General features: G+C 38.7%; 1 protein-coding gene across 2 annotated transcripts in view; it reads right to left on the bottom strand.

The window, feature by feature from the left end:
• vps13b (vacuolar protein sorting 13 homolog B) overlaps nt 1–12,498 on the bottom strand; it is a 324,831-nt gene that overhangs the window by 101,613 nt on the left and 210,720 nt on the right. For both annotated transcript variants that reach the window (XM_088929247.1, XM_088929248.1), the window contains exon 31: nt 255–458. In XM_088929247.1, the coding sequence (XP_088785373.1) occupies nt 255–458 (204 nt within the window). The remainder of the gene's footprint in view (nt 1–254; nt 459–12,498) is intronic.

A 12,498-nucleotide genomic window follows, 5' to 3' on the forward strand; every position in this document is an offset into this window, starting at 1 on the left:
AGGATGTCATCCAGCTGTTTCTGGTAAAAAAAAACACAGAGTATTGGCAGAGTAGTGTCTGGGTGGCCGGATCCAGACCTTCATCCACTTAGCATGAGCATTACTGACATGAGCCTGCTCGAGGGGACCGAGCCGGCCGGCTCTCTCTTTATCCCTCGCTCCCCCGGATTGGGCTCTGCGCGTTCGAAAAGCGGACGGACGCAGGCTGATGCGAGGCCTGGAACCCCCAGCAGAAAACGCCAGACCGCTGTTACCTGCTGGCCATGTTCCACTCCAGCGCCGGGTTCTGGGAGCTCCGCTCGCTCTCAGCGGGAGCGCCCCCCTTCACCCCCTCCTTCTCGGGCTTCAGGTGCTCCCACTGGGCCGTGCCAATATTGATGGACTGCAGATCGACCTGGTACTGCCGGTCTTCCACCTCCGACCCTGGGTCCCGCAAGATCCCCAGATTCAAAGCCCTCCTACAAACAGGAAACACACAAAGAAATCGTTCTTTCATTTGCACGGTGGATGGCTTTTCTTCAGCTCAGCGATTCTTAGTTTAAAATCCTGCCTTGTATTTTTTTTTAATTGGAAGGACATCAGATTGGAAATATGGAAATAATTTGAAATGCTTTACACGAATGATTTTATTATTTTAATGAAAACAACGTTTGCTTTTTCAAATGAATTTATTGTCCCTTCTACTGTATCTTGTTGTACTTTCTCAAGATAACCCTACTGTATCTAGTATTACCGGTGATCAGACCTCACAGCTGCCACTTCTGCTGCGTGTGATCGATGTTACATACATCCCCAGCGTGTTTAGTTTCTCTCTATTAGGCTAGGAAATTCTCAAAGCAGCTGCCATTTGATGATGTCCCAATCACTAGATCTGCTGTCGATAGGAAAACCACAGTGACATAGAATGACTTACAACTTAAAAATGAAATCTCACTTAAAACTAGTTGTTGCACACTTGTAGTGCACAGATTTTATGATAACTGGTAACAGTATCTGTTATGAGACATTCAAAAGTAGCACATTCAAAAGCAATGTGTCACAATTAACACTGATTTGAGATGAGGCACTCACTTCTGAAGTTTGCTAGCACAAAAACAGCAGGAGCAGACTGGCTTCTTCTTATAAACTTTTTACTTAATTTGTTGTTTTGTTTTTAATTTTTACAGGGAACCCCACATCCTTTACGAAACCAACTAGAACTGACAATTTTATTCAATTTCATCCTGAAGCATATTAACAGTGCACGTACTGTACTTCGTTACAGATACTATAAAGAGATGTTCTGGCAAAAAGAATTGGCAAGTTCTGCTAGCTGTATGTTTTTTATTCGCTTTCAGTCAAGCAGGTTTATTACCAAATTAAAATTCTGGAAAAACAATATGTTGATAAATAACATGACCCTGGCAAAGCAGTAAGAAAATAAATAAAATGACCTTCAGGTAAAACAGTTTGCCTCTTAAAAGCTCTGATTTATGCCAAGTTATAATTAGTGGTAAATACTCCAGTTGACTTAGCTGGATTGTGCAGTAGTCTTAAGCCTTCTTGAAGGACTGAAATGAGAACAGTTTGTTTACAAATTTGAAATCCATGAAATCCTGTAATACGTCAGAAAATGCCTCTCAGTGCTAAGTGATCTGCTCTTAAAATTCCTCCCTAAGAGATTAAACACACTTAATGATGTCATTTATTTTGCTTTGGAAGACAAGATGCTGTTGAACACATGAACTAAATTTACATCTGCAGATGACATCAGGGCTTACAGTTATGATATGTTTATTTGTCCTGGTGAATTCAAATACATTTTTATAGTGTAAACAGAGGCTCAAAATGGCAACAGATGTTAGGACAGCACGAGTAGTTCTTTTCATTTCAGCAATTATCAGTGGTCATTTTTCGTATATTGTTTCTTCATTCAGTAACACGCAGTAAGCGTTTAACCCACAGAAACGTTACAAAAAACACAAACACAGCCGACACAAAAGGTCTGAGATGCACTCCTTGATTTTCAAACAAATTTTACCGGGGCGGTCTGAGCGCAGTACCTTGCTTGTGGTTTCAACAGCTGTGTCTCACCTGGGATTTGAACCTACGACCTTCCAGTTCAGAGTCCAGAACCCTAACCACTCCTCCACATTGCAGGATTTTAGCTGAAAAGACCTAGGGATGCTCTGATCCCTTTAATGTTTCACATTCCACTTTAGACAATAAGAAAAGGTACAAATGAGAGAAGGCTCTTCTGTACATCAAGCATCGGCTTTGAAAAAAAACAACAATGATAATAACAAGCAGTATATTAAACATGCACATGATGGCTAAAGCAAATAACGTAGTGTTCCAATATGCCAATCTGGCTTGTTCCTGAGCCAACCCTTTTTCTTTTAATTGGAGAAGAGACCACAAAAACATTACATTTATGACAAAATTCTGCTATTTATAAAACTAGATCAAAAGCAAGTCAAGAAGAAAGCTTTGTTTCTTAGCAATGTAGTCATTTTATTAAGCATTTCTTTGCAAAATCTAAAACCGTTAACTCCTAAAAGCCACAGAAATGCCTTTTTTGGGTCCAAGGTTTTAGTTTAAAAAATGCTAAATAGCGTGTTCCCATGCAAAAGTCTTAAAAGTGTTACTTTATTTGACTAACATTTCATGCGCAAACATAGTAATTTATTTAATCATAGGAAGGTGTCACACTCTCATGAGATAAAAGTTGTCCAATGTGTGATGGGAAAGGAGAACTCTGTTTTCTTTGGTTTCCATACTGAAGGCACAGGGTAAAATCTCAGCTACTGTAGGATCCCAGCAGCAGCTCTGATGAGCAACCAGGTACAGTAACTCTACAAGATCTCCAGACACCAAGGACACTTCTCCACTCCTTTTGGATTCGGAGCAACATTTCGTAGCAAGTAGATGCACCAGTAGGAAATTCCTCAACAAATCACAAAATCTCAATCACAAAAAAAAAACAAGATGAAAACAAAACTTGGTATTGTATATTTTCCCTAATATATACAGAAATGCAAATTCAGACTTCCTGCATACTATTGTTGAAAGAGATGACAGAGGAGAAAATTCATTGTTTGCCCAGAAACTGAAATGCTTGCAGGACTAAATAAACAAACTAAACAATATGTCATAAAATATCTCAATAAATTAGTAGGCGGGCAAGTTGCAATTCTGTAGGAGGATAAAGGAAAAGCCACAGGAGTTAGTGAATAAAAGCAAGTTCCTAATTTACCACAGGAGGTTGCATAATGAAAAGGAAACAAAACAGCTCTTTTTCAGATGACAAAGTTCTGGGCAAGCCTTTGTACAGATGCCAGCGTTGGTGTTACAACTTTTGTAACACCTGCGCTGGCAAAAAAAACACTTTATCTTGCATTGTGCTGACTGATGACAGCACTCTAGGCAGACACACAAACTTAGCTTGGTAAACCAACTGAATCGGACGTCATCTGCTATATATGAGGTGATCTACTGTATATGTTCAAGCACCCAGACCTTGAGACCTTGAGCACCCAGCTCCGACACTGTGAAAGGCACTCTTTACTCAGGAGTGGATGGGCGGCCCAGACTAAATTCTGTGCATTACAGGTAGGTCTTTTCATCTGTCAGTCCACAACTCAGAGGAGGTCGCAGAAGGAACTGCACTTCAGCCCTTTTCATTCTACCTGTTAACAACTCACACTCAGCATGCCTGATAAACTGTGGCAATCAATACTACCGACAGCCCTGTAAAGTACTTCTGAAGAGATAAGTTTTGACTTCTCTCTGCTGTGATCCAACTGTGAACCAGCTGCTATTTCAGAGTGGGGCCTCCTGGTTTTTTTTTTTCTTGCTGCATTTTCTGAGGCAGAAAAGGTTAAATGTGGTTCAAGGTAATAAAATAAACCATTCTGAGATGTGCACCAAAGATCTCAAAGCCCAGGGCAGGCTTATCTCAGTGCTGTTGGCTATTGAGTATGTGCTAAGAACTGCAGTTCTCAGTCAGCAAGAGGCCCTGAAAGCAGAACCTGGGAGTGCCCTGATAATACTGGGGCTGAATATTTCTTCTTTTCATCATGTGGAGTCTGATTTCTTTACCAAACCTTAAAACTGTTTTTTTGCATGTTCCAAATATTCTAAAAAATTTCAATGCACAATGTGCATTTGTGAGTGTTTATATAGTGTTTTTTTACACATTTTGCACATGATGTACATGTCTTTCTGAACTGTATTGGTTTTACATAAAGTATTCATGCTGTTGTGTATACAGTAGCTGTTTGCAATGTCCAGAAAAACAAGGATTTAGAGCCTTTGAAATTACATTGCACTTACTGTATTTAACTTTACACATTTCTTATCATTCTATTTTTATTGTTGATTTTTATTGAAAGATTCAGATTTACATTAAGAAATAACCATGCCGTGTGAAAATCAGCCACTATGCTGTTCTTCGAAAACAAGATGTTTCAAGCGCAGTCATTCATGGAACTTGTCTGCTGTTTAATTTGCATGCAAGCCTCATAAACTACATCTCCTCCTGCAGGCCTAGAACAAGGCTTTCATCTCCCTTCCATCTTACTGAGAACATAAGGGTTGGATCACGCTCTCACGGATTTATTAAAGGGAGGGAATTCATAAAAATATAATTCATGAATGTTGCAATTACTCAGTAAGTTTAAAACCCAAACTGATGGTGGTCCATTCTAAACTGCCTAAGTACTGTGACTTTGAGTAGCAACATTACTGAGATTTATTGGTTCAGTCAACTCCAATTACTCCTAATTTGCATCTAAAAGCATTGCAATTAGGTCCCTGAATTGGAACACCAAGTAGTCATTTAAACCCAACAGGAAAATATCATTATCAGATTTTAACGAGTCAATGAGATTTGTTTTTCAAAAAAAAAAAATAATGAGGGTCATATTCGCAAGGTTTTGCTCCACTCTACTATATAAGAAGTGTATATTTTTTTTCCTCCTGAAAAAAAGAATGGCCATCAAAGAAACAAAACAGAGGTCTGAAATGAGAAGAGCATATTCATTCAGCATATCTTGCATGAGGGTTTTACGCCAGTATTAGATCAAAAGCATCAGTAAAATCTAATCCATGAAACAAACTGAACAGTTTGGTTCATTATATATTTAATACAATGTGCAAATTTAACCAGATTGCCAGATGTCAAGACACCTTCCTCCTTAAACAGCATTTCTAAAGAAGCAGCTAAATCCCTTATGGAAGAAGAGCCAATACCCTCCTGAAGCATCACCTTAAGGTTTTTCACTAAACCCAACGACATCACCATCATCCAGTGCTACACCCCCAACAAAGGGAAAGACACCATCCTCTTAACAGGTAATGTCATGGCCAACTCTGGACAGGACAACAGTGGCCATGAATAAATCGTGGGGAAGCAAGCTCTTGGAGTAATAAGTGAAATTGGAGAGGAATTCAGTGATTTTTGTGTATTTTATTGGAGGGTCTGTCTTCCCTCTCAAGACAATGCAAAAGGCCACACGGGCACGACCAGACTGCAGGGCCGAAAACCGGACAGATCACATCTGCACCGGTGAAAGATTCAGGAGATCCCTACTAGATGTTAGGGAGAGAAGAGGAGCCGACACAGCATCACCTCCTAGTAGCAGTAAAGCCCAGGCTCAAACTCAAGAAAGTTATGGGACCAGTCACATGTCCCAGCTGGAGAAGAACCATGCTAGCCAACCTCAAAGAAACAAGAACATCATGGAGGGTGACGGAGCAACCAGCACAGCACCAAGCCTGCTGGAAACCATTTGTGGATGACCTATGTTCCCCAAAGAGCAAAAGACTTGAGAAGAAGCTCTGTATGGGACCTCAGCCCTCGGCTCTGTTCAATCCCATTGATTCTCCTCAGCAGGACTGCCAGTTTGACCCAAACTGTTCTGTGGCTCTTTGTTGTGAATAAAAGATTTTAGGCTTGTCACTTTTTCCTGCTGCAGTCAAGTCTAGTTGACTAATGCATGGTATTCTAAACCACCCATTTAAAAAAAACTCAATATTTTTGGCACTCATTTAATCCGTAGTTTTGACCAACTATTATTTTTTTTGATTAAAAAAATCCTTACTTTGCAAATAAGAGCTGGCAGAGCTTTCAAACTACAGTAGATTGTCTATACTGTTTTCTTCCATGGAATCTGAGCACTTCTGATGTCACCATGTATATGTAGTATTTATGCTACTGTTGTTACTTCAGTTTCTAAAGAACGTGTCAAAGGAACTAATACAGGCTAAATACAACAGAATGAGACAGAGAACAAGCTAGTGCAGCTGGTGTTTAAATGCATAATATTCTTTGTTAACAGACTTCTCACCACTGTGCAACACTAAGGCCTGTTTTCACAAAGGGTTTTATTTTGATTTGTTACTTCCGACACTTACTAGGAGTACCAATTGACAGGCAAAAAGAACACTAGAAGATCATGCAACAGTGTGTGACATGTTTTGTGAAGTACATGCAGCATATGAGCAAGGCATTCTTAACAATACAGTTTACACATCTGAGCCCTTCTTTAAATATTGAAACTGCAAAAAAAGAAATTCTCACCATGCCTTGTCCAATCAACTTCAGTGTGTATAGAGAAAACAAATTATATTCATGCTAGGCTAATATTATACCACATCTAAACAGTGATAATAATCCATTTAAGAGTTGCACACAAGGGTACAGCCAACCATGTGCATTTTAACAGTACTTCTTCCCCAAACCCTCACATTTTCTGAAAGTCATGGGGGCATTTCAGGGTGTTCAGATCTTCAGTTAAGATCTAGCGCTGGGAACACATGGCAAATTAAACTTTGGGGCATGTGTTAAAATAACTCTATCACTGATAGCGCTGGGGTAATGATAGACATGTGAAACTGTAAACAGTTAAATTATTTACATTGATTGCAAAAAAAAAGGGTCCAGTTTCCTTTGCAGACCCCATACAGAAGCCTGTTATTAATTAGCCTGATTAGAGTTTAAAGACATTTGGAGTCGTCAATTAAACCATATTTATGTAAGATCTTAGAAGCAAGAATTGCCTTTATATACAAAAAGTGCTTAATTCACCAGTTGCTGAGAAGAAGTTAAATTTTAAGTTCCTGAGAGTGGTTAAACAGAATAGCAAAGAACAATCGGCATGGATTTTGTTTATAGTGAAATGGTGTACACTAAAAGTCACTGTTTGCACTTTGATTTCAACATCTTAATTGCAAAAGTCATTTATCTCAGACGAAGTTTACATGTCAGAATAACACAGTTATAAACATGGCATACTGACCATATAGTTCTAAAGACTACTAACATGTGGTCTTTTGCTGACTGCAAAAGATCAAAATCTTAATACAATTTGCAGGCTCACTTAAACCATTTTAACAGCTTTATCATGGTGTAATATGGAATGCAGCTCAGTGGAGGATCAGAGAAAAATAATTTTGAGAAAACCGTTTTAACACTGCTTGCTCAAACATTAAAGATCCAAATCAAACACTAAAATATTTGAAGAAAGACGAAACCATTTTATACTGGCAGTTAGATGATTTAATACAATTTAAAGCACACTGACCCACCCAAAATCTGCATCAGACATACTGTATTCCTGAAACTAACCCTTTTACTTCATGGATTTGGCACGTGTTGTTTTCATTAACTGGTCATCCTGTTCTTATTTGGATTTGTCCTGGATCAGCAATCCATTTTTACTTTCACCCAGGTACAGTATCACATACATGCCTTTACAAACACTGCACATTCTTGATTTATGGGAATGGTGATCTCATGTCACTGGTAACCTGGGATAAAAAAGAATTCCTGTGCTTTCCATTAAAAAATATATACTATGGGACATAAGACTAAGAGTACACAAATGGATCATTCTTCATTACCTGTTGAAGAGGCGAGTGATATTACTCTAATATATATATTTTTTAAATAAAGATGCTACTGTAAAAAAAAATAGTTCACAGGTATATGGGTACTGTAACTTGTACTTCCAATGTCAATAAAATGTTTTAAATGATGTGAAACAGAAATGATGATTGCAACCAAGATATAAAAGTTAAAAATAGTTACAGAATATCAAAGTATAGTAATGTAAGAAGAATGCCAAATGAAGGGATGTAAGGTTAAAACTGCATAATGGCTGCAAAGCAAACTACACAAGGCAAGATTAACACCCCATGAGAGCTACAAATGAATGTTAAACATTAATACAACACAGACAGTTCAATTAAATTTCTACGTAACTGAAATATTTACATAAAGATGACTTGGTTTACATTCAAAAAGTAACTAAAATTTTAACACTGTATAAAGAGGCAGTGGAAAAATGCTTAATTAAAGATATCACGGTATAAATGAAAGAAAATAACTCGCTGTATTTGCTATGGTGGTAAAAAGCTGCTGCAGATCACACAGCATGTTCCTCCATCTAGTTTCAATGTAATCGTTTTTGTGCTGCTGGTGATTCACACTATGGTAACAAACGTCAAAGTCGTATTAACCAAGAAATGGCTCCTCGTTCAATGCAAATCATCAATAATTTTCTCTCTGCCAAACAGATGCATTACGTACAGCATGCGACCGCAGCAAAGCCACTTCATTCTGCTTTCAGAAAACACGCCGTGCCCAGCGGCATTTCTGTTTGAAAGCAGCAGTGCCACCTTCTAGCTGGATCTCGTAAGATCTCAAAGATAAGCAAGGCCAGGCCTGCTCGGTGCTGGTATGAGAGATCACCAAGTTAACCAAGACTTCTGCTGTAAGTGGACCACAAGGCGTTTTTCTTTTCTCTGGACCACATGTGCCAATCCAATGACAAACTAATAGTGACCAAGGACGCTGTGCTATTGGAGGTCCCCTGTAATTTATTCAATGGAGAAACTTCTCACGCCTCCATCTGATCTGCTGTGCACTGGGGCTGCTAGTGCATATTGACTGCACCAGCAAAGTCACCATAAAAAGGCACTTTAGGATCCTTTGGGATGGTGCAATATGTGCTGTCTATATACAGTACACTGCAAATGCAATCAATTATTGTTTAAAAGCCAGATTGCAAAGAGGTGTGAAGTTAATGCCGTGTTGACTTCACAACTAAAAGGCAAAAAAAAGATTGCATTACACTAAGGATGTCCAACTGATGTAATCTGACCACCATTTTAATTGAAAAGGGCCTATGTTTAATTAATCACAACACATGTATGGAACAGATTAATCATAACAGAATTTAATAGGAAACATAACAAGGAACGGGCCTGGAATACCCTCAGTTACAGTAATTTTCATCAGCTTAGTGTGCAGCAGGCACACAGCTCAATATTACTTAAACACTAATTAAAAAAATAATCCTGGCTTAGAAGTCCAGCGCTCCACAGTGATTTGCATGCCAATCGCCAGCACAGCTGATTTGATTGACACTGCACGAAGCAATCCCGTTTTAACAATGAGCTGTAAATGCAGAAACATTAGGTATTATTATACTGATGCAACTTCAAATGGTCTGACATCTCCAGGACCTGGGGCATCAAACCATGTACTTTAACAGCCGCGGTTTCACATGCGTATTAAAACTGCTCACGGGACATTAAAACACTAATGGGGTACAGTGAGCACCAACATCTCACTTCTTCAAATCTCAAGGATTGTCGCCTTAATGAGGTCAGTTACGGTCGTACTTCTGCCCGCAGAAATGTCACTCTGTAATGAACTGGCCAGGACATTCACAAACAAAATTCAAATTCTGTGGTTCAGGTTCTGACAAAACAGCTAGTAAATTCCATTCGTCATTACCGAAATAGCAACATGTATTCACAAATGCAAAGGAACACTGAAGAAGACCAATTTTATCAAGCTAAAATCGTGAAGGATAAATTAAAAAAACACAAAACTATATAATACTCAAACTGCTTCAACATTCCACAAACGGTTCCCGTAGCTTCAGGAAATATTACAACCAAACAGACACGATATGATAGATGCATTAGTAAGTATCATTTTCTACTTGCACCCTGTGCTACCTTTTCTTAAATGCCTTTCGCCTTATTTGCTAATAGTGCTGGACAGGGAAAAGTGCCAGGTGAAAAAGGAAACAAACTAATTGCTGACAGATTAGATATGATGGATTACTATGAATAACAGGAGAGGTGAAAGTACTGTTACTCTACCAGAAGTAGCCTTGTTTTCCAAAGGAACTTTAGATTTGCCAAGCTGATGTCCACTCAGATTGTAACAACTGGAATATAATTAAATATAAATTCATGTATATATGCAGTCAGAATAACCAGTCAGAATGTAAGCCAGGTATTATATTAATACTGAAACACATCTCGTTGAAAGTTGCTAAACAACTGATTATTATTAGGTATTTAATAGTAACAAAAGGTGGTAAGTACCTAACTTGCTCTTATACTGGGCATGTTGTATCATATGTCATTGATAAATAACAGTGTCATGGTATATTTAAACACAGACACATAAGAAAACTCTTTCTTAGATAAATCTATGTGTTCACAGAATTGTAAAATAATGCTTGTTTTGTACAGCAGTGTGATTAACTGTGTTTAAATCATAGGGGTATTCAAAACTAGGTCTGAAAACAATCAGATTTCTTCACAAAGTTACTTAAATGGTGATTACAGTGTAATCAGTACAACACGGAACACAGAAAATTCAGATTTTTGAGAAGTCTAGGAATTATAATAAAATAATTAGGATACATTCAATTAAGTCAGTTAAGCTAGCTTAACAGGAGGCTAAGGAAACAACTGTATCACCTACCCTTCTGGATAAATAGGTGAACCTCTAAAAGAACACAAAGAAACTGCTGCATTTAATACACTTAAGGGTTTCAGAGAGACATGGCTCAAAAGCACACAACTACTCCCTTACAGCAGCAGGGTTTTTTTTTCCTAGTATATCTTGACCTCAAACAACGGCTCATACTAATTTTAAATTTCCTTCCAACAAACATGAGCAAACTGAAATGAAAATACAATGAATTAATCCTGGAAGCTCCCCACATAATAGAATTAAAAACTTATGTTTCAATCACTAAGACTGTGACATGGGATCCCAGAACATGAATGGAGCTCTCAAAGCCCTCGAGCTGCCCAGGACAACCAAATTATAACCACTTTCTCATGAGATAATGTCCAAATAAATTTATGTCAGCAACAACAACAGAAAAAAATAATTAAAATAATCTGCAGCACAGATGCTTCCTACATCAGCTAATTCTTCCTCCTAAAATCTATCTTGGAACGGAGTTCATAATTCCGACGGGTATCTCAACCATTTGGAATGGCCAAGTATACTAACACAAACTGACATCTCTGTACAAAAGCCTATTTTTTTCCGCAGATTTCCTAGTAAAATGTTTGCATTTCGCGTTCAAAGGCACACTGTCAAAAAATGCACACTAATAAATTTGCAACTCGAGGTCCAGACCCAGGAAGCCCCCCTGAGGCCGGAGAGGAGAGGACTAACATGCTGCTGGCTCGCTACAGTATGTGCCGGAGGCCCACAGTGGCAGGGCTGTGGGGGCTCTGTGTGTCTCTGGCTCCCCGGGGGGCTCCTCAAACTAGCACTGAGTTAACTTCCCACACTTCCATACATCATTTCAGTCACTTCAGTTCACTGTATCACCTAACAAAATTTAGAAATTATCTTCCTAAACATAGCCACTATTTTTAATACTGTGGCCAGCTGTTGAGTGGATGGGGACAGGATGTACTGTAGATGTCAAACTATTCAGTCATTTTAAATTTACTATTAGTGTTATTACCGTCTATACTGTACGTATCTCATTGTAGTATTATAACATAATATACTTACGGTAATTGTACTTATTATTTGTAGTTCAAGTGTTTTCCATTAAGAAAAGTGAAGCAAACGCTAGCAGGTTAGAATGGAAGTTTCAGACATTATTATTCCCTGAATATTCCTTGAAAAGAAGAGGGTGGCACTGTGGTATGGCTGTCAGCCCGACTGTCTCCCAGCTCTTGTGTTCCCCAGTTGTATTCTGGCCTGGGGCACCTGTCGTGTGGAGTCTGCATGTCCTGTTTGCGTCTGCATGGGTGTCCTCCGGAAGTTCCAGTTGCCCCTCAACTCCCGAAGACTTGATTAACGCAAAACTAAGTGCAATATAATCAATTGTCTGTCATGACCACCCCTTGCACTTTGAATCTGACCACCTTCCGTCTGGGTCTCGATTGAAACTACATACTGTATATTCAAGAGGGACAGAACTAAGTCACCTCTTACTCCCACAGTAACTAATCTGCTCAATTTGGACAACTTACTGCATGTATTACTTTATTTATATATATATAGTTCTCACATATATGTCTATTATATGTTAATGGGGTCATGATGTTTTAAATGTATTGGGTTGTGTCTTTTACCTACCTGCCAAATACATTTCCCATCTGGGACAATAAAGCAAAGTAACTAAGGGCACCTCTAACTTGCCCCCGTGTGGCCTGTAATTGACCGGAGCCTCTTGC

The sequence above is a fragment of the Atractosteus spatula genome, chromosome 12 (assembly GCF_055471065.1).
Source record: "Atractosteus spatula isolate fAtrSpa1 chromosome 12, fAtrSpa1.hap1, whole genome shotgun sequence".
In the NCBI taxonomy this organism is placed as follows: domain Eukaryota; kingdom Metazoa; phylum Chordata; class Actinopteri; order Semionotiformes; family Lepisosteidae; genus Atractosteus; species Atractosteus spatula.